Source organism: Dendrobates tinctorius, unplaced genomic scaffold (assembly GCF_039654945.1).
Source record: "Dendrobates tinctorius isolate UK_male_01 unplaced genomic scaffold, ASM3965494v1 ptg000126l, whole genome shotgun sequence".
In the NCBI taxonomy this organism is placed as follows: Eukaryota; Metazoa; Chordata; class Amphibia; order Anura; family Dendrobatidae; genus Dendrobates; species Dendrobates tinctorius.
The window spans coordinates 1,608,368-1,632,062 of NW_027361794.1; the positions used below are offsets into that span (position 1 = coordinate 1,608,368).

Here is a 23,695-nt window from a genome sequence, read left to right on the forward strand (position 1 = left end):
GTTACATTTGGAGAGAAGTCAACAAGATCTATGATGAAAGGAACACCATTTCTACTGTAAAGCATGGAGGTGGATCGCTGAAGTTTTGGGGATATTTGAGCCACAAAGGTACAGGAGACTTAGTCAAAGTGGAAGGAAAGATGAATGCAGCATGTTATCAGCAAATACTGGAGCCAAATTTGCAAACATCAGCTCGAAAGCTGTGCATGGGACGTACTTTGACGTTCCAACATGACAACGATCCAAAACACAAGGTCAAGCATTTACAGGAACTGGAGGCTTTTTGAGAAGAACTTTATCATCTGAGAAAATAAAGAACCTCATCCACAACTGCCTTAAAAGAATTCAAGCTGTCATTGATGTTAGAAGAGGCAATACACGGTATTAACAAATGGAGTATGTGAACTTTTGATCAGGGTAATTTGCATGTTTTGGGTTGTCATTATGATTTAAAAAGAGAAAACACAGTAGTTTGACAATAAATGGCTTCACCCAACCACTAACCATGAGTGGAGAAAAAGTTTTGCTGTTATCACTTATATTCTCTGAAAAAAGGCCAAGAAAGCAAAAATTATGCAGGGGTATATTAACTTTTGAGCACAAACTGTATATGATTTACTGTCTTCGGCTCAAGGAGCTGAACTGATATTGATTTTACAGTGTCAATTTTATGTTCATCGGAGGACGTCTCCTCCTGATTTGACAACATTTCAACTGTATCTATAGGTATACTGTAGTCAGTTCAGTAGGACCAATGATAGGAAATGGGATGAGTCATTTATTAGTAATGGCTCATCTGAAGAAGTTTTAATATGAAATGTGCGTTGAGGCAGTGGAGACCTGTCTTATATATATATATACACACACACACACACACACACACACACACAGCTCTGGAAAGAATTAAGACACCACCACATCAAAACCCTGTCATGTGCAGCCCATTATCCAGACCTGAACCCCATTGAAAACCTCTGGAATGTAGTCAAGAGGATGATGGATAGTCACAAGCCATCAAACAAAGAACTCCTTATATTTTTGAGCCAGAAGCAGAGTGAAAGACTGGTGGCAAGCATGCCAAGAGGCAAGAAAGCTGTTTTTTAAAATCATGGTTATTCCACAAAATATTGATTTCAGAACTCTTCCTGAGTAAAAACATTAGTATTGTTGTTTCTAAATGATTATGAACTTGTTTTATTTGCATTATTTGAGGTCTAAAAGCACTGTTTTTTTTTATATTTTGACCATTTTTCTTTGTCAGAAAAAAAATACAAAATTTATTGCTTGGAAATTCGGAGATATGTTGTCAGAAGTTTATAGACTAAAAGAACAATTTTCATTTTTTACTCAAAAATATACCTATAAAGAGAAAAATCAGACAAACTGAAAATTTGAAAGAGGTCTCTTCATTTTTGCCAGAGCTGTATATATATAGAGGGATTTTTGATGTTTAAAGGGGTTGTCACTACTTGGATAACCCCTTTTCATTCCTCAGGTTTGATCCTGTTAAAATAAAAACAATTAAACAAACCTCCCAAGCAGATGACCTTCCAGAGGTGTCGGCACATATGAGCCCTGAACAAATAAAACATTAAAGAGAAATTGGAGAGCAGCCATTCCCCTGACTTACAGTTGATATTCAACAAGTCCAAAGGCGGGGACAGTGAAGCTGGCCTTGATTGGGCACAGGGCTTGTGTGATGTAACGCCACATGAACCCTGGGAAGGCGCGTTCCGACAGCACTGGGAATGGCACTGACAAGGTAGGAGATTATGACTGATTTTACTTTAATGAGGTCAAACATGAGGAATGACAAGAGGTTACCTGGTAGTTGACAGCACCATTAAGGTACATTTTTCAGTTAAAACATTCTGAACACGAAAATGACTTCTACCCTGTGTGACTCCTCATGTGACTAAGAAGAGATGATTTCCTTACAAAACATTTCCCACATTCTGAACATGAAAAAGGCTTCTCCCCTGTGTGAATTCTCTGGTGCCTAAGCAAATCTGATTTATGGTTAAAACATTTCCCACATTCTGAACATGAAAAAGACTTCTCCCCTGTGTGAGTTCTCTGGTGCATAAGCAAACTTGTTTTCTGATTAAAACATTTCCCACATTCTGAACATGAAAAAGGCTTCTCCCCTGTGTGAATTCTCTGGTGCCTAAGCAAATCTGATTTATGGTTAAAACATTTCCCACATTCTAAACATGAAAAAGGCTTCTCCCCTGTGTGAATTCTCTGGTGCCTAAGCAAATCTGATTTATGGTTAAAACATTTCCCACATTCTGAACAAGAAAAAGACTTTTCCCCTGTGTGAGTTCTCTGGTGCATAAGCAAACTTGTTTTTTGATTAAAACATTTCCCACATTCTGAACATGAAAAAGGCTTCTCCTCTGTGTGAATTCTCTGGTGCCTAGGCAAATCTGATTTATGGCTAAAACATTTCCCACATTCTGAACATGAAAAAGGCTTCTCCTCTGTGTGCGTTCTCTGGTGCTTAAGCAAATTTGTTTTCTGATTAAAACATTTCCCACATTCTGAACATGAAAAAGGCTTCTCCCCTGTGTGAATTCTCTGGTGCCTAAGCAAATCTGATTTATGGCTAAAACATTTCCCACATTCTGAACATGAAAAAGGCTTCTCCTCTGTGTGCGTTCTCTGGTGCTTAAGCAAATTTGTTTTCTGATTAAAACATTTCCCACATTCTGAACATGAAAAAGGCTTCTCGCCTGTGTGGGTTCTCTGGTGTCTAGCAAGTTGCGTTTTCCAGTTAAAACACTTCCCACATTCTGAACAGGAAAATCTATTCTCTGCTGTGTGAATCTTAAGAAAAGACTTTTCGAAGGAAAAAATGTTTCCATATTCTGAACGTGAAAATGGCTTCTTTGCTTTAGGACCAGTAAGTTTTTTAATGCTTATTTTGCGACTTTGATTTTCCTCAGTAATTGGTAATGAATCAGAAAACAGGACCTGTTTAAAGGAATCAGATGATTGATCTTTGCTGTGAAGGGATGATGATATATCTGAAGTAATGGTATTCACTTCAATTGTATCCTGTGGGATCTCAAAATCTTCTGATTTAAAAACTGAAGATGTCAGCTGTCCCTCTGATCTCCTGGTACAGTCATCTGCTAAGAATAAAACCTATTATTTTTGGATAAAATATTCTTAAATTTTTCATTTTTTAATATTTCCACTTAAACTGTAAAAATGGAAAGTTATGTAAAATATTGAATCATTCACTGAGACAATGACAGTTCATAGTCTAATAAAAAACATCACAGGATGAACCAGTAGAGCATGGTGTTCATTTCTTTGTTCATTCTGCCTCCCAAATATGGAGTAAAAAAACACCAATGTTATGTAGGTGAAAATAATACCAATAAAAACTTCAACTCATCTCACAAAAAACAAGTCTCTACTCAGGTCCATCGTCTGTCAATGGAAAAACAGAGATTTCCACATCATTAGTGGCTCAAAGGCTTTTAAAAAGCAACAAGGCTTCCAAAAACGAATCCAGCAATATCTGCTATCCCAATGTCAAATATCCCCGATTCTGAGCCTTGCAGTGAGCCCAAACCACATTTAGCATCCATATATTTGGCATTATTATAATGAGAGGAAGCCACTTAATTTACAGTGTGTGTCTCCTGGGGCACAATCTGGGCACTATGTTCTGGGTAATAAAAAGGTATATTTGCAATTATCACTCCAACATCCACTGTGTGCTAATTTCCAGAAAGAGCCTGTGGATTAATTCACTGAGGGTTATTACTTCCCAAACTTTGCAACTTTATGGATATTTCTACCGCTCTGATTTTCTGCCCTTTTGTCATATTAGGGCTTCTGCAAATGGTGTGTCCTATCTCCTCTGGGATCTGCTCCTGCGACATCTGCTTCTGTCACCAGGTGCAGCCTTATTCATTTTCCAGGTGTCGCTGGTAATGGAAGAGACGTCGGAACCAGAAGCTCTGGGTGGCACAGGCTCTGTCCAGCCACTAAAATTAGGGTGCCTGGGACCAGTAATATCATCTAGTCTAGCAGAATGGATGAGTGAGCTGTCCATCTGGAGTAATCTGCTCCCTGCTTCAGCCAACTGGAAAGCACCACACTCTACTGAAGTTCCAAGCATATAGCCAGAAGCTGCCACATACAGCCATGTTCTCCTCTGAAAATAATCTGCATTTAGTGGTCACTACTCACCTGGGTGGTTATCTGTAGAAATCTCCTCTTTACACCGCTCATTGCCCCTCACATATGTCTCTGTATTATTAATATGGGCCAGATCTTCACCCTGAATCAAATATTATAAAAGTAACAGACAGATGGAGAAGTCACATCTATGATCAGCTCTAATCCTGCCATCTCCACCGTTCTCATTACACAAGTATAAAACATATAATACTGGTGGATAAAACAAGACTGAGCACAAGACCTTCACAGCCGTCTACACATCATAGGGGAGATCTCATGACACCTTCTCTCCATCTACCTGATGATCCTGAGGAACACTGGGATCTTCTTGTTTACAGTCCTGTGGAAGAAGAGGACGGGGACATCTCTCTGGTGTTGTCCTCTTACTGGATAGATCTGAAAGAAAACACATACAGGGACTGAATTCATTCTTTACATACAGATAATTATAGGCCGTGTGTATTTAGTCCTGTCTATTACCTGGTGATGTGAGGGGCTGGGGAACCTCCATCATGACATCCTTGTACAGATCTTTATGTCCTTCTAAATACTCCCACTCCTCCATGGAGAAATAGACAGCGACATCCTGACACCTTATAGGAACCTGATACATACAATGATACCGTCATCCCCCGATCCCTTCATAGTGTTACTGTGTAATGTCCCAGCATTCCCAGCAGTGTCACCTCTCCAGTCAGCAGCTCAATCATCTTGTAGACGAGTTCTAGGATCTTCTGGTCATTGATGTCCTCATGTATCAGGCAGTGAGGTGGAGGCCCAGTGATTGGGCTCAGGGGTCTTCCCCATCCCTCAGACACAGGGTCATGACAGCGCTCACTAGAGGTCTTCTTCACTACTGTGTAATCCTTGTAATGGAGAGACACATTAATAAATCTCACTACAGACATTTCCAGAGTCCTCACCTCTCCAGTTCTGTCCATCTGTTATTCCCATAGATAAGAATGATGTAATGTGACGTCATCAGAATCTCTCACCTCTCCAGTAAGACGGAAGAGGATCTCTAGGGTGAGGTGTAATATCCTCTCCGCCATCTTGTCTCTTTCCATATCCATCATTGATGGGTAAATCAGGAAAAATCTCTTATATAGAAGATCTTCACTGAGAGGATCCGATGTTGTAGAGACCTGAATGAGAAGATGAGCCGATGTAACATCATAAAAATCCTGTGTAATAATACAATTACTGGAGATAATAAGGGAAACATATGAGATTATTTTACAGTATTTAGTTTCCTTCTTTACATCTACTAATAAAACCTATATATTGAGGCCACAGACAACAAGCAGTTTCTCCCTCGGAGTCGGCAGCTGAATACGTTCCTCATAGACTCATCTTCCATAACGCTAATTCTCGTCTCATTTCCCGACACTGGAATCGGCATTAGCAATACTGCAGGAGATATTCATTACACGTGACAGGAGAAATAACTACTTCATGATGAGGACGACATCTTCATCTTCTACTACGGCTCTAGAAACATATTTGGCCAGAGTCCGTCACTGACTCCATCCCCACCGGCCGTCTATATGAAGGTTTCCCGTCTTTCCCGCACTGTAATCTTCTATCAGGCCGGGGTCACACTAACCGACACAAAATACGGTCCGTAGTTTACAGGCATAATACGGATGAATGACCCCTAAATAGTGCTCCGTATGTCATCCGTAAGCAAGGTGTGGTTGCGTATTTTGCGCATGTCAGCATCCGTATGTAATCTGTATGCTGAGATTTTCTCGCCGCCTTGCAAAATGGACATATAATGGAGCCCTATGACATGGTTTAGAACAGAAACGGAAAAATAGATATAGACACATATATATATATATATATATATATATATATATATATATATATATATATATATATATATATATATATATATATACATATACATATACAGTCATATGTTAAAGTTTGGGCACCCCTATTAATGTTACCCTTTTTTCTTTATAACAATTTTGGTTTTTGCAACAGCTATTTCAGTTTCATATATCTAATAACTGATGGACTCAGTTATATTTCTGGATTCAAATGAGGTTTATTGTACTAACAGAAAATGTGCACTCTGCATTTAAACAAAATTTGACCGGTGCAAAAGTATGGGCACCCTTATCATTTTCTTGATTTGAACACTCCTAACTACTTTTTACTGACTTTCTGAAGCACTAAATTGGTTTTGTAACCTCATTGAGCTTTGAACTTCATAGTCAGGTGTATCAAATCATGAGAAAAGGTATTTAAGGTGGCCACTTGCAAGTAGTTCTCCTATTTGATTCTCCTATGAAGAGTGGCATCATGGGCTCCTCAAAACAATCTCAAATGATCTGAAAACAAAGATTATTCAACATAGCTTTTCAGGGGAAGGATACAAAAAGTTGTCTCAGAGATTTAACCTGTCAGTTTCCACTGTGGGGAACATAGTAAGGAAATGGAAGAACAAAAGGTACAGTTCTTGTTAAGCCCAGAAGTGGCAGGCCAAGAAAAATATCAGAAAGGCAGAGAAGAAGAATGATGAGAACAGTCAAGGACAATCCACAGACCACCTCCAAAGACCTGCAGCATCATCTTGCTGCAGATGGTGTCACTGTGCATTGGTCAACAATACAGCGCACTTTGCACAAGGAGAAGCTGTATGGGAGAGTGATGCGAAAGAAGCCGTTTCTGCAAGCACGCCACAAACAGAGTCTCCTGAGGTATGCAAAAGCACATTTGGACAAACCAGTTACATTTTGGAAGAAGGTCCTGTGGACTGATGAAACAAAGATTGAGTTGTTTGGTCATACAAAAAGGCGTTATGCATGGAGGCTAAAAAACACAGCATTCCAAGAAAAACACTTGCTACCCACAGTAAAATTTGGTGGAGGTTCCATCATGCTTTGGGGCTGTGTGGCCAATGCCAGCACCGGGAATCTTGTTAAAGTTGAGGGTCGCATGGATTCAACTCAGTATCAGCAGATTCTTGACAATAATGTGCAAGAATCAGTGACGAAGTTGAAGTTACGCAGGGGATGGATATTTCAGCAAGACAATGATCCAAAACACCGCTCCAAATCTACTCAGGCATTCACGCAGAGGAACAATTACAATGTTCTGGAATGGCCATCCCAGTCCCCAGACCTGAATACCATTGAACATCTGTGGGATGATTTGAAGCGGGCTGTCCATGCTCGGCGACCATCAAACTTAACTGAACTGGAATTGTTTTGTAAACAGGAATGGTCACAAATACCTTCATCCAGAATCCAGGAACTCATTAATAGCTACAGGAAGCGACTAGAGGCTGTTGTTATTTTTGCAAAAGGAGGATCTACGAAATATTAATGTCACTTTTATGTTGAGGTGCCCATACTTTTGCACCAGTCAAATTTTGTTTAAATGCAGATTGCACATTTTCTTTTAGTACAATAAACCTCATTTGAATACAGAAATATAACTGAGTCCATCAGTTATTAGATATATGAAACTGAAATAGCTGTTGCAAAAACCAAAATTGTTATAAAGAAAAAAGGTTAACATTAATAGGGGTGCCCAAACTTTAACATATGACTGTATATATACACACACACACACACACACACACACAAGTCATTGAGACAAACATACATACATATATATATATATATATATATATATATATATATATATATATATATATTTCACAGAGTTCTTCAGAACAGAATAGCCGCTAATTAAATTGCCGGCTTCTATCAAATTAATCCCCAACCCGACGTGAAATGACACATGGTTTACATTCAGTAAAGCATTTCATTTCATGTTTTTTTTTATATGTCCCTGACTAATAATTAATGAGGGTTTGTGTGCAAACTTTGGGAGTTGTAGTTGTTATTTTAAGGGGTTAATTTGTTGTTAAAAAAATGCCTGGGCTTCCCATTGCCCTGTAGTGGTGGCAATTGGGTTAATGTAACAAAGGGTTAATGTCACCATTCGACTGTAAGGTGACATTAATCCTTTGTTACATTCGCCACCACTACAGGGCAATGGGAAGACCATAGAGAATCATTTGTCCGTGTGTAATGCGTGCTTTTAACGCCTCTCACTCGTCCGTATTCCCCGCCAGTGTGACCCCGGCCTCACATTAGATCTCAGGTCTGAGTCACACACAGAAGTTTGAGGCTTTTATAAAAGATTCTTTGTAAGAACAAGACAGGAGATATCTGAAGCCAATGTCTCCATGTACAGAGATTGTTTCCTATGGATACGATGTGTTTAGCATTTTCTTGTAGGCTTCCATATGGAAAACACCAAGAACAACAAAAATTGGGGATGGAGGATTTCTAGGAACATTATACTGTGTGTGCGAACCAAGAAAGGCACTGTACTATTAGACTAACACGTTTCCTTCACAAACCCCCTAAATATAACATTTCTGTACCAACCCCACAATCTGTGACTCTTCGGGGTAAATCGCTCTCTCACCATTGGATTAGAGCTGATACTATGGAGCTAAAGAGACTAAACAGACTTTCTGTCCCCTCCATAAAGGGGCACTTTCCCGTGTTTGTCAGAACTGTCCGAGGATTATTAGAGGGGATAGTTTCCCCCAATTAGAAGGGACACCTGTGGATATTGGGGTCTTTACCTGCTACAGTCCTGGTGTGGAGCCTCCACCCGCAGAGCCGCACTCCACATATATGGCTGCTCTGTGCGCACAGGACCTGTGATGAGGTCACAGGAGGGGAGGAGTCAGGGGTCACATGATCAGGGGCCTCAGTGTATGCAGGACTCTGCTGTGCTGGTTGTCATGGTGCTGGATGGGGGAAGTTTATGTGTGGGGTCAGGAGGGGTTTACAGGGTGGATGTAGCAGAGCCGTGTGTGTACGAGGTGTACGGAGCGGAGCCGTGTGTGTACGAGGTGTACGGAGAGGAGCTGTGTGTGTATGAGGTGTATGGAGTGGACCCCTTTGTGTATGCTGTATACCCTCAGCTTTGGTCTCAGACCCCTCTGTGTACACTGTATACACCCGTATACCCCCAGTTTCGGTGGCAGACCCCTCTGTGTACGCTGTATATACCCTCAGCTTCAGTCACAGACCCCTATGTGTACACTGTATACACCCGTATACCCCCAGCTTCGGTTGCAGACTCCTCTGTGTACGCTGTAAACGCCCATATACCCCTGCTTCAGTCGCAGACCCCTCTGTGTACACTCTATATACCCGTATATGCCCAGCTTCGGTTTCAGACCCCTCTGTGTACACTGTATACACCCCTATATATACCTGTATACCACCAGCTTTGGTTACAAACCCCTCTGTGTATGCTGTATATACCCCCAGCTTTGGTCACAGACCCCGCGGCTCTATCCCCCTGTAGAACGGACCCCGGACACACACGGTAAAACTGTGGTTGTCGGTCTCTCGTCTCTCGCACATACACTGATAACATAAGATGGAGACAGACGAACCCTCCTACAAAACGTGAGAACAAAGTCATTACTACAGGACTGTATAGTGCCTTGCGAAAGTATTTGGCCCCCTGGAACTTTTCAACCTTTTCCCACATATCATGCTTCAAACATAAAGATACCAAATGTAAATTTTTGGTGAAGAATCGACACGTGGGACATAATTGTGAAGTTGAATGAAATTTATTGGTTATTTTACATTTTACATTTTTTTGGAAATACAAAAACTGAATAGTGGGGCGTGCAATATTATTCGGCCCCTTTACTTTCAGTGCAGCAAACTCACTCCAGAAGTTCATTGTGGATCTCTGAATGATCCAATGTTGTCCTAAATGACTAATGATGATAATTATCCACCTGTGTGTAATCAAGTCTCCATATAAATGCACCTGCTCTGTGATAGTCTCAGGGTTCTGTTTGAAGCACAGAGAACATCATGGAGACCAAGGAACACAACAGGCAGGTCCGTGATACTGTTGTGGAGAAGTTTAAAGCCGGATTTGGATACAAAATGATTTCCAAAACTTTAAACATCCCAAGGAGCACTGTGCAAGCGATCATATTAATCCAGGTGATAGAATGGCCAAGTCAAAGTCCAGACCTGAATCCCATCGAGAATCTGTGGAAAGAGCTGAAAACTGCTGTTCACAAACGATCTCCATCCAACCTCACTGAGCTCGAGCTGTTTGCCAAGGAAGAATGGGCAAGAAATTCAGTCTCTTGATGTACAAAACTGATAGAGACAAACCCCAAGCAACTTGCAGCTGTAATCGCAGCAAAAGGTGGCGCAACAAAGTATTAAGTTAAAGGGGCCGAATAATATTGCACGCCCCACTTTTCTGTTTTTGACTTTCCACAAAATTTTAAAATAACCAATAAATTTAGTTCAACTTTACAATTGTGTCCCACTTGTAATTGATTCTTCACTAAAAATTTACATTTGGTATCTTTATGTTTGAAGCATGATATGTGGGAAAAGGTTGAAAAGTTCCAGGGGGCCGAATACTTTCACAAGGCACTATATTATATATATATATATATATATATACACACACACACATACACACAGGCTGGGCCATTTATATGGATGCACCTAAATAAAATGGGAATGGTTGGTGATATCAACTTCCTGTTTGTGGCATATTAGTATATGGGAGGGGGAAAATTTTTCAAGATGGGTGGTGACCATGGCGGCCATTTTGAAGTCGACCGAATAGGGTCAAGTGACACATCAAAGTTATTGAAAATTTCACAAGAAAACAATGGTGTGGTTAGTTTTAATGTAACTATGAGTTATTGTAGTGCTAAAATGTCAAATGACCATCGGGAACCCATATTGGTAGCCGGTCTTTAAGGACTCCTTTAAGACAACTTGTCTTTGAAGATCCTATTAAGACTTCTTTAAGAAATATTTGACAGTAACAGTCCAGTCTTTATTAGGCTGGTTTTACACTTGCCGTGTTTTTGTGGGCCGATTTTGTGGCCCCAATGCATTTCTATGGGGCATTTTTATATGCAAACTTTTTTTGCGGCCTGTTATTGTGGAAGACCGCCTTATTTGCGGTGATATGGCCCACAAACACGGGCCGCAATAATGGGCTGCAAAAACAGCTGCTACTGTAAAAGCAGCCTTAGCTCTGTAACTCTCTTGACATCTGGTGATTAATGTTAGTCTGTTATCAGTGTTCAGAGAGAACATGTTTATAGTACCAGCCAATTATGGCAGTCTGCTATCAGTGTACCTGTGTGATTAATGTTAGTGAGAAACAAGTCTTATTAGTCTTAAGTGTGTAAGTCTTTGTATTATGGTAGACTATTCGGTGCCAGGAAGCTTTTGGGCATGTTTTATGTGATGATGTATTTGTCCGGGGTAGATTGACATCTGAAGAGCTGGCCACTCACAAGAAAGATACTATACTGGACAAATAGAATTTGTTATAGCTTGTGAATATTGGGTTACACAAGCATTTTTTCAAGAGTAAGATATAAACCAGTGAAGACTTCAGCTAAGACAGAAGCCTGTAACCTATAGATCGGAAGGGGACGCCCGTGTGGATCTATAGTGTGGATATCCCAGGAATTCTCTGTCTTCGCCGTTTGGCTTCTCACAGTTGACATTATGGATAGATGATCCTCTTTCCTGGTGAAGTTTTTCTTGTGTAGTGTATAATGTAAGTACTTAACCTTTGTGATGTATATTATGCAAAAGTGTACGCAATATCACACTATTTCCTATTTACTGTAATCATTGAATTATTGTAATAAAATTAATCTCCTTCTTTAAAGCCGTATCCGATCCCTTTGAATACTTGGCAAAACAGTTATTTACAAGTTTCTCTTTGTTTACAGCCATTGACATCTCGTAGAGGTTAACACGTGAGGAGCGGATAGAAATTGCGTTGATGTCTGGTGAACGCAGTATCCAGGTCATTGCAGCAGATTTCAATGCAAGACACCTTGCGCAAGAAAACGGTCACCATTCCCATGTTATTTAGGTGTTTCCATATGTCACTCCCACACCCTGACTGGTGGGCGTGAGCCAGGGGGTTGTGGCCCCACTGTGCCACAAACCAGACTACCCTGGAAGGAGCGTGACTAGGACAGCTGCCTTGGTTTTCACTGGAACCTCTGATGGTCAGGTCAGGCTTGTGCAGCAGGCAGCTGCCAGGTGCCACTCCAGGGTGGTGTCTGGCTGTGGCTGCTGATCCCACTTGGGGAGACGTTGGCATGGCTGAGACACTGGCAGGCGGGTACGGCAGAGACACTGGCAGGCAGGCACGGCTTGAGACACTGGCAGGCGGGCACGGCTTGAGACACTGGCAGGCGGGCACGGCTTGAGACACTGGCAGGCGGGCACGGCTTGAGACACTGGTAAGTGGGCACGGCTTGAGACACTTGCAAGTGGGCATGGCTTGAGACACTTGCAAGTGGGCATGGCTTGAGACACTGGCAAGGGGGCATGGCTTGAGACATAGGGCTGGCAGGTACAGCTGTGACACGGGGCAGGCAGGTGTGGTGTATGAAGGAACAGGTAGAGACCTGTTCACAGAGCAGGTGCTGGTACTGGAACAGACAGGAAGGAGAGAAGTATGATGGGACAGGTTTGGACCTGTTCACCCAGGAAGTGCAGGTGTGGGTACTGATAGGAGGGAGTGGAGTATGACGGGACAGGTTTGGACCTGTTCACACAGGCGGTGCAGGTACAGGTACTGATAGCAAGGAGTGGAGTCTGCCGGGACAGGTTTGGACCTGTTCACACAGGAAGAGGGCCGCAAGGGTACAGAGCAGGCAAAGCCTGCGAATGTACAGAGCAGGCAGTGCTTGAGAGAGTACAGAGCAGGCAGAGCTTGCAAGGGTGTAGAGCAGGCAGAGCTTGCAAGGGTGCAGAGCAGGCAGAGCTGGCAAAGGTGCAGAGCTTGCAAGGGTGCAGAGCAGGCAGAGTATTTAACTCATTCAAGCTACTTCACTGAATCCTGCATGTGTTCTACCTATATCATTCATCTTTGCAGCATATATAATGGTATATAGTTATTGCAACCTACTCTTCTTGTCCCCTTATGGTATGAGATCAAGTAATTTTTCAAAGTGGTTTATGATCCAGGTAGGCCTGGACATTTGTTTATCTGCTCAATACATTTATTGTGTTCTGCAGTCTTGTCATGCCGCGCTCACCAGGAGGCGGGGCTTCGGTCTCAACGTCACTCCCTCCAGTACGGTGGGGCCTCCGTCGGGTGCGCACGCGCAGCCCTCGTCCTCGGGGCTCCTCTTCCATGTCACGTTTGCGCTTGCACGCTCCTGTCAGTGGTGCCTCTGGGTCAGTCTCCTCTATGGTAATGGAGGACCTGATCCGGAAGCTGTAGTGGTCATGTGCTTTCTGGCTAGGATCTGACCCGGAACCTGTCATGGTCATGTGCTATATCAGGCTATCCTCCCCTATGGGAGGTGCCTGATTATTGTTGTGCTTCCTGGCTGGGTCTGCTTAGTCCCAGTCGGGCCGTGCGCTGTTCTCAGGTCCTCTGCTCTGTCTGGCATTCTATTGTGCTTCTAGCACTTGCTCTGAACTTTCACGTTGCTTCATGCTCTGTAGTGCCTCTTGGCACACTCTAGTATCCTGTCCTCTGACCCTTGCTCTGTCGTACCTCCTGGTACTTTCTGTTCCTGTGCTCTGTAACTCCTCCTGGCACGACTGCTGCTCCATTCAGTACTCTGTCTTGCTCCTGGCACGCGTCCTGCTTTGTTTACCTCAGGACGTATTACTCGCTATACGCCATACGTGCTCACGGCTACCTGTCTCGCACTGTAGTTTGCGCACTTCCGTCTACACTCTTTGTGTTCCTGGTACCCAGTTCCCATACACTCATCCGTGCCTCCTGTGAGCTGCCCCTCTTGGTACCGGCTGTCGCAGTTCTGACCTCTGCGGTCCTGCCCCTAACGATCCCTGTATAGGGGTCGGTCATCACCTGGCGTGCTCGGCCCAGGGGCTCCAGATCCGCGACCCAGAGGGTCTACTCTTGGACGTTGTCTGCTACTGAACGTCACAAGTCTTAACTTAGATTGATTGCTAATGAGTGAGGGAGGAAAAAAAAAAAAGGAAGATATTAGAAATGTCCTTCTATAAATTCAGAGCTAGCCTGCGGATGCATTTATGTAGGAGGCATTTATGCACATGTAATCAAAGTACATATATCAAAGTACGGGCAGTTATAACATGGCAGTTAGATAGGGCAGGAGACAGGTAAGACAATTTAATAAATCTACTCCCTGTACATTTGGATTACCACAAATATATACCATATGCATTTGTATAATTTATATCCTGGCTGCTGCATTCACTCACATCCACAGCCCTTGCATTAACTCTTTTCACTCCATCCATATTGACCCCTCTGTCCTTTCCTCTCCTATGTATAGCACTCATGCACTTTTCACATTGCTACACAGCACAGATCCATTCACTCGCACCATATAACACACGAGACGCTCTCACAAATCACTTAACCGTCTGCTCATTCTTTCTATCCTCCTCTTAGTCGCAGGAGATATCTCTCCCAACCCAGGCCCCTCATGTTACAGTAAGCCGAACCCCTCAACTGCTACACTCAGAAACCCCTCTAATCTTATTAATATTCCCTGCATGCCTTCTATCTCTTTCAATTGTGCCCTTTGGAATTCTCGCTCAGTGTGTAATAAACTCGCCTTCATCCATGACCCCTTCCTTTCCGATTCTCTTAACCTTCTGGCTCTTACTGAAGCCTGGATCCAGCAGTCAGACAGCACCGCTACTGCTGCTCTTTCATATGGTGGAGTACACTTCTCTCATACCCCACGATCGGACAACAAAGCAGGTGGAGGCATTGGTCTGCTCCTATCATCCACATGTATCTTTCAGGTTATCCCTCAAGTACAGTCACTTGTCTTCCCTTCTTTCGAGGTCGATGCTGTCAGAATCTATGTCCCCTTCTCCATGTGAGTAGCGGTGGTGTATTGTCCTCTGGGCCCCTCCCATCAGTTTTTGGATCACTTTGCCACCTGGCTTCCACACTATCTCTCCTCTGACATCCCCACCCTCATCTTGGGAGACTTCAACATTCCCATTGCCCTTCCCCTCTCACCATCTGCTTCTCACCTTTTTTCTCTAGCCACCTCTTTTAGCCTCTCGCAGCATACTAACTCTCCAATGCATGAAGACGGAAATTCCCTCGACTTGGTCTTCTCCTGGCTTTGCTCAGTGGATGATTTCACAAACTCCCCTCTCCCGCTCTCTGACCACAACCTTCTATCATTCTCTATCAAGAACTGCCATCCCGCCCAGGTCAACCCCACTTTTAGAAACATACAGGCCATTAACACCCAGAATCTTATGAAAAACTTGCAGTCATCGTTGGCCGCCATGTCCTCCCTCTCATGTCCTGTTTCTGCACTGAAGCCTTACAATGAAACACTTCAAAGTGCCCTGGATGAAATTGCACCTCCTATACATAGATCAACTAGGCACAGATGGCGACAACCATTGCCCCCAACCACGGATCTCCATGCTGACGATCTGGCTAATTATTTCAAAGAAAAAATTGACCATATCCAACAGGAAATTATCTCTTAATCCCCTCATACCATGCACTTTCCTCCCTCCCACAATGCATCTAGCTCACTCTCTGATTTTGAACCAGTCACAGAAGAAGTAATCAGGTTCGTTGCATCTTCTCGCCCTACCACTTGTATCAGTGACCCCATTCCATCACATCTCCTCCAGTCCCTTTCCCTTGCTCACCTAACTAAAATATTTAACCTCTCTCCTCTCTTCTGGTATCTTTTCTTCCTCATTTAAGCATGCGATCATTCAGCCATTACTTAAACATCCCTCGACCAAAACTGTGCCGCTAACTATAGATGTTATGATTGAGTCACCGAGGAGGAAAAAACAAAACACAAGCTCAGCCCAGAAAATCAGAGAGGTAACTAGCGGATTGCAGACCCCTAATCCTATCACACAACTAGCAGTAGCCGTGGAGTGTTCCTACGGTGATCCTAGACAACTCGTCACAGCCGGAGATCTACTTAAGCCTAAAGAGAGAAAAGGGAAAAACTGACTGCCCCAGAGCAGACCCCAAAGCAATAGGCAGCCCCCAACATATAATGACGGTGAAGCAAGATGAAAACACTAACACAGATAAAAAGATAGGTTGAGCAAACAATGGGGCCCAAGCTAACTAAAAAGGACAGGACAGAAAAGCTGTTGTCTGCAATCCGAGAAAACCCCGCCAAAAAATATTACCAACACAACTGATAAGCAAAAAGGACGCTGAAGTCACTAGACTTCAAACCCTATATCAGCACTCAGAATATTCTGGAAGCAGAGCAAAAGAGAACACTGATCAAGGAAAAAGAATCCAGCACACCCCCGGTCGGGGATGGCTGAACTCCAAAAATCAAAAGTAAACAAAACCAAAACTAATAAGTTCAATAACAGAGCAAAAACTTATCTTTGGGAAGCAGGAATCAGACTGGTCTCCAAGAATCCAGCAGAGAAATCACCAGCGACTCAGAAGGGCATCGGCTGCCTTATATCCAGTCTGAAGTTCCCGTTACCCAGTCACCATCCACCTGATCAGGTGTTTGGTTTCTTTCATCTAAATCAGCCTCACTACCTTCCTTCACCAGAAGAGGGAGATCCTCGGATACAAAAGATGAATGAACAGATGAGCTCACAACATATAGACCTGTCTCTAATCTTCCCTTCATCTCTAAACTCCTGGAACGCCTGGTTCACACCCGTCTTATCCGCTATCTCTCAGATAACTCTCTTCTCAACCCTCTTCAATCCGGTTTCTGCTCTCTATACTCTACTGAAACTGCCCTCACTACAGTCTCTAATGATCTTCTAACAGCTAAATCTAATGGTCACTACTCCATGCTAATTCTCTTGGATCTTTCCCCAGCATTCGACACTGTGGATCATCAGCTCCTCCTCACAATGCTCCTTTCCATTGGCCTCAAGGACACCGTTCTCTCTTGGTTCTCCTCCTATTTCTCTGACCACTCCTTTACTGTATCTTTTGCTGGCTCTTCCTCCTCTCATCTTCCCCTTACTGTTGGGGTTCCTCAAGGATCGGTTCTAGGCCCCCTCCTCTTCTCTTTGTATACTGCCCCTATTGGTCAAGCAATCAGTAGATTTGGGTTCCAGTACAATCTCTATGCTGATGACACTCAGTTATACACTTCTCCTGATATCACGCCTGCCTTTTTGGAAAACGTCAGTGATTGTCTTACCGCTGTCTCTAACATCATGTCCTCCCTCTATCTGAAACTGAACCTGTCAAAAACTTACTAAGCAGCAGGAAACTAACTGAGTTAACACATTGCACATGCAAGGTTCCAGTGGATGGAGCTGAGCTAAATACTAGAGGGCTCTTGGTAATTGGTCAGGGACAGATTAGACAGATGCACCCTGACTCCATAAGAACCAGAGAGTTCTGGCGCTGCCCCTCTATACACAGCCAGGAAACATGCAGAGAGCAGACAGGAGACAGAGCATGAAGCTGGCAGCAGACAGAGATCACAGCATGGCCTGGAGCAGTGAGCAAGTTGGTGAGTGGGGGATGGGAGGCCATGCAGCGATGCTAGCAGTGTTGTTACACCATATAAATGGCTCACCCAAAAAAGTTTGCCACATCATTGAACATAATGTTCTGTGTAAACTGAGGGTACTGTTCCATTTTTTGTTTTGCCCATTCTGCAAATTCAGCACGCCGATACGGGTTACCAACCATTCCCATTTTATTTAGGTGTATCCATATAAATGGACTACCCTGTATATATATATATATATATATATATATATATATACATATACATACAGTTGTGGCCAAAAGTATTGACACCCCTGCAATTCTGTCAGATAATACTCAGTTTCTTCCTGAAAATGATTGCAATCACAAATTCTTTGGTATTATTATCTTCATTTAATTTGTCTTAAATGAAAAAACATAAAAGAGAATAAAGCAAAAAGCAAAACATTGATCATTTCACACAAAACTCCAAAAATGGGCCAGACAAGAGTATTGGCACCCTCAGCCTAATACTTGGTTGCACAACCTTTAGCCAAAATAACTGCAACCAACCGCTTCCGGTAACCATCAATGAGTTTCTTACAATGCTCTGCTGGAATTTTAAACCATTCTTCTTTGGCAAACTGCTCCAGGTCCCTGATATTTAAAGGGTGCCTTCTCCAAACTGCCATTTTTAGATCTCTCCACAGGTGTTCTATGGGATTCAGGTCTGGACTCATTGCTGGCCACCTTAGAAGTCTCCAGTGCTTTCTCTCAAACCATTTTCTAGTGCTTTTTGAAGTGTGTTTTGGGTCATTGTCCTGCTGGAAGACCCATGACCTCTGAGGGAGACCCAGCTTTCTCACACTGGGCCCTACATTATGCTGCAAAATTTGTTGGTAGTCTTCAGACTTCATAATGCCATGCACACGGTCAAGCAGTCCAGTGCCAGAGGCAGCAAAGCAACCCCAAAACATCAGGGAACCTCCGCCATGTTTGACTGTAGGGACCGTGTTTTTTTCTTTGAATGCCTCTTTTTTTCTCCTGTAAACTCTATGTTGATGCCTTTGCCCAAAAAGCTCCACTTTTGTCTCATCTGACCAGAGAACATTCTTCCAAAATGTTTTAGGCTTTTTCAGGTAAGTTTTGGCAAACTCCAGCCTGGCTTTTTTATGTCTCGGGGTAAGAAGTGGGGTCTTCCTGGGTCTCCTACCATACAGTCCCTTTTCATTCAGATGCCGACGGATAGTATGGGTTGACACTGTTGTACCCTCGGACTGCAGGGCAGCTTGAACTTGTTTGGATGTTAGTCGAGGTTCTTTATCCAACATCCGCACAATCTTGCGTTGAAATCTCTTGTCAATTTTTCTTTTCCGTCTACATCTAGGGAGGTTAGCCACAGTGCCATGGGCTTTAAACTTCTTGATGACACTGCGCACGGTAGACACAGGAACATTCAGGTCTTTGGAGATAGACTTGTAGCCTTGAGATTGCTCATGCTTCCTCACAATTTGGTTTCTCAAATCCTCAGACAGTTCTTTGGTCTTTTTTCTTTTCTCCATGCTCAATGTGGTACACACAAGGACACAGGACAGAGGTTGAGTCAACTTTAATCCATGTCAACTGGCTGCAAGTTTGATTTAGTTATTGCCAACACCTGTTAGGTGCCACAGGTAAGTTACAGGTGCTGTTAATTACACAAATTAGAGAAACATCACATGATTTTTCAAACAGTGCCAATACTTTTGTCCACCCTCTTTTTTATGTTTGGTGTGGAATTATATCCAATTTGGCTTTAGGACAATTCTTTTTGTGTTTTTTCATTTAAGACAAATAAAATGAAGATAATAATACCAAAGAATTTGTGTTTGCAATCATTTTCAGGAAGAAACTGAGTATTATCTGACAGAATTGCAGGGGTGTCAATACTTTTGGCCACAACTATATATATATATTATATATATATACATATATATATATATATATATACATATACACACACACACACACACTGTATATCTAATATATAAAGCTCAATGCGTGTGTGTATGTCCGGGATTGGCATCTGCACCGTCGAAGCTACAGCCACAAAATTTTGCACATTCACACATCTGGACCCCGAGAGTGTCATAGGCTATGTTGTGAGGTTAAATTTTAACCCTGCGCGTTCCTATTCACCAAACTATTTTGCCTCTAGGTACATAATGGGGAAAAAGTGTATGTATGTATGTATGTATGTATGTATGTATGTATGTATGTATGTATGTGTAGATGTCCGGGATTGGCATGTGCACCGTTGCAGCTACAGCCACAAAATTTTGCACAGTCACACGTCTGGACCCCGAGCGCGTCAGAGGCTATGTTGTGAGGTGAAATTTTAACCCCGCGCGTTCCAATTCACCAAACAATTTTGCCTATTATTATCATTTCTATGATGTTATCGTCCTTCTGTAAAGCTGGAAATAACACAATTTATTACTGTGCCAACACAGACCACCATCTGACACAGACTGCAGGGGAGCCCAGTATCACACAGGATAGGATTAGATACACGGCTCAGCAGTCAGTATCACACAGGATAGGATTAGATACACAGCTCAGCAGTCAGTATCACACAGGATAGTGTGGTGTAGTAACCACTGTGTCCACTAGGGGGCGCTGTGTGGATGTCCCAAGAGAACGGATGAGTGGCAGAATCCTGAAGGATGGTTATGTATCTCAAAGTGGTTGGCTTTGAGATGGAGACTTAGGTATGCGTATTGATCAGCAATGGTATTGCTGAGGTGTTGTTTCAAGGTATAAGGGAGAAGTCTCCAGGTAACTAGAGAGTTGGGCGGGCCAGTTACCTACAAACCCACCCAGGGGGTGTGTTTAAAGCACGGTTGTAAAGAGTGTGAAAATGCCTGAAGGACCAGTGATGAGGTCAGAGTCATGTGACCCAGTGGGCGTGGCTACGAACGATATAATGTGGCCAGGGTGAGTCACAAGTGGTGAATGCAGGGACCTGGTTGGTCCAGTGTGGAAGGTCCTGCAGAGATGGAGCTTCCTGCCTGACAGCACGTATGGACGCTGTGACCAATGGCGATGTGTGCCTGAGTGTTCTCTGGAGGGAATGAACGTGTGCGGGATGCTGAAGCCGCATGAGGAGCCCTGACGTGGGTGAGATAATTGTGAAGCTAAGAGAGCCTGCGTACTGGACGCTGATAACCAGAGTGAAGCACTATAATGGACGCTATGCAGATGTTATGAAGTTATGTTGCTTCTATGGTTTATGATGTTGAATAAACCGCAAGGACTGTTATGATTTGTTGGAAAATCCGTGCCGGATCTGGTTTTGATGGATGCCTAGCGAGAATCCCCTACTTAGATGACAGCGCTACCTCACAATAGGAATAGATACACGGATCAGCAGACAGTATCACACAGGATAGGATTAGATACACGGCTCAGAAACAGGTTGTACCAAAGGAGAGGACATTTTCATTTCAAGAATTCCACTCATTCCATCTGATTTGTTTTTTGATTTTAAACTCCTCCAGTTTCCAGTTCAAACAGAATAGGATTAGATACACAGCTCAGCAGTCAGTATCACACAGGATAGGATTAGAGACACGGCTCAGCAGACGGCATCACACAGGATAGGATTAGATACACGGCTGAGCAGTCATTAACACATGATAGGATTAGATACACAGCTCAGCAGAAAGTATCACACAGGACAGGATTAGGTACACAGCTCAGCAGACATCACACAGGATAGGGTTAGATACACAGCTCAGAAACAGGATGTGCCAAAGTAGAGGACATTTTCCTTCCAAGAATTCCACTCATTCCATCTGATTTGTTTTTTTATTTTAAACGCCTCCAGTTTCCAGTTCAACTGCTATTTGCAATGTCCATTAACAAGGCTCAGGGACGGTCCTTGAAAGTAGTAGGGATCGATTTGCAATCTCCATGCTTTTCTCATGGTCAACTTTATGTGGTCTGTCCAATAGTTGGAACTGCCAAAAATCTGTTCATCTTTGCATCGAAAGGAAAAACCAGAAATCTTGTTTATCAAAAGGCTCTTGAATGAGTTGAAAATAAAATACTATCAATACTTGGGTAATCGTTTCCTTAATTTGTGTTGCAAATCTGTAGTGTTGAATATATGATGTGAAATGTTTTTATGTACAATATAATTATTATAATTTGTTATAACTAACTGTTATGATGAGTCACCGAAGGAGGAAAAAACAAAATACTAGCTAAGTCCAGAAAAACCAGAGAGGTTGGCAGCTATCGGATTGCAGACCCCTGAACCTATCCACAACAACTAGCAGTAGCCGTGGGGGGTTCCTACGGTGCCCTAGACCCCTTGATCACAGCCGGAGAACTACATAGCCTAAAGACAGAAAGGGGAAAAACTAAACTGCCCCAGAGCAGACCCCAAAGCAATAGGCAGCCCCCAACATATAATGACAGTGAAGCAAGATGAAAACACTAACACAGATAGAAAGATAGGTTGAGCAAATGATGGGGCCCAAGCTAACTAAAATAGGACAGGATAGGAAAGCTGCTGTCTGCCATCCGCAAAAACCCTATAAAAAATGTGCCAACCGACTGATAGGAAAAACAGGCTCTGAAGTCGCTAGGCTTCAAAAGACTAAATCATCACTCAAGTATATTCTGAAGACAGAGCAAAAGATCAACAGATCAGAGACAAAAAATGGAATTCAGCTCACCCCCGGCCGGGGATGGCAGAACTCCCAAAAAACAAAGCAAAACAAAAACAAAACTGAAGTGTACAAAGCAGAGCAGAAAAACTTAGCTTTGAGATGCAGGAATCAGACTGGTCTCCTAGAATCCAGCAGGATCACCAGCAAGGTAGAAGGGCGTCGACTGCCTTATATTCAGTCCTCAATTCCAGCCACCCAGTCATCATCTAGCTGCCCAGGTGTTTGGTAATCAGCCTCACTACCTTCCTTCACCAGAGGAGGGAGTTCATCAGACCTCAACGGTGAAGGGAAAAAATGAACTCACAACAACTAACCACAGGTGGTTACTAGGCCCAGGCAATGCTGGGATCTTCAGCTAGTCTAATATATAAAGCTCAATGTGTGTGTGTGTGTGTGTGTGTGTGTGTGTGTGTGTGTGTGTGTGTATGTATGTGTATGTGTATGTGTATGTGTGATAATAAATATATATATATATATATATATATATATTACACATACACACACACACATATATATACACATACACACACACACACATATAATATATATATATATATATATATATATATATATATATATACATACACACACACACAATTACATATACATACACACACATATATATATATATATATATAACTCTAAACCTCTCACCCCTCCCTCAGGAATGTGGTAATTAGCAGAAACCAGTCCCTTGTCTAAGACTGTGTTCTCTGTGTCTCAGCGCTATCCTATGAGGGGGCAGCATGATACCCTATGAGGGGCTGCATTAGACTACATGAGGGAAGTTGCATTATATTCTATGGAGGGGCTGCATTATACCTTATGAGGGGGCTGCATTATATTCTGTGGGGGGCTGTATTATACTATATGAAGGGGGCTACATTATACCCTATGGGGGCTGCATTATATTCAGGCTGGTTGCATTATAATCTATGAGGGGGCTGCATTATATTCTGTGACCGGGTTACATTAAACTATATGAGGGGACTATATTGTACCTATGAGGTGGCTACTTTATATCCTATAAGGGGGGGCTATCCCAACCTTTGCTTCATAATTATTTTTTTATTATTATTATTGTAAATGTAGAGTCCCTGTGGGTAGAGATAAGGGGAGGGGGGAAAAATAATAAATTACTGATAGGGGTTTGTTATAAGTCTCCAAAAATAATGGAAGCAACAGAGAATATCCTCATAAAGCAAATAGATGAAGCTGCGACTCAAGGAGGTCATTATTATGGGGGACTTCAACTACCCTGAAATACATTGGGGAACCGAAACCTGCAG

General features: G+C 42.7%; 1 protein-coding gene across 1 annotated transcript in view; it reads right to left on the reverse strand.

Moving 5' to 3' along the window:
• Positions 1–1,178: 1,178 nt before the first annotated feature.
• Positions 1,179–23,695, reverse strand: part of LOC141047158 (uncharacterized) — a 139,221-nt gene continuing 116,704 nt past the window's right edge. Inside the window, exons 14-19 of the mRNA XM_073542116.1 lie at positions 5,196–5,342; positions 4,887–5,066; positions 4,681–4,804; positions 4,499–4,596; positions 4,210–4,300; positions 1,179–3,137 (exon numbers count right to left, since the gene is read on the reverse strand). Coding sequence (XP_073398217.1) covers positions 1,891–3,137; positions 4,210–4,300; positions 4,499–4,596; positions 4,681–4,804; positions 4,887–5,066; positions 5,196–5,342 — 1,887 coding nt within the window. The 3' untranslated portion in view covers positions 1,179–1,890. The remainder of the gene's footprint in view (positions 3,138–4,209; positions 4,301–4,498; positions 4,597–4,680; positions 4,805–4,886; positions 5,067–5,195; positions 5,343–23,695) is intronic.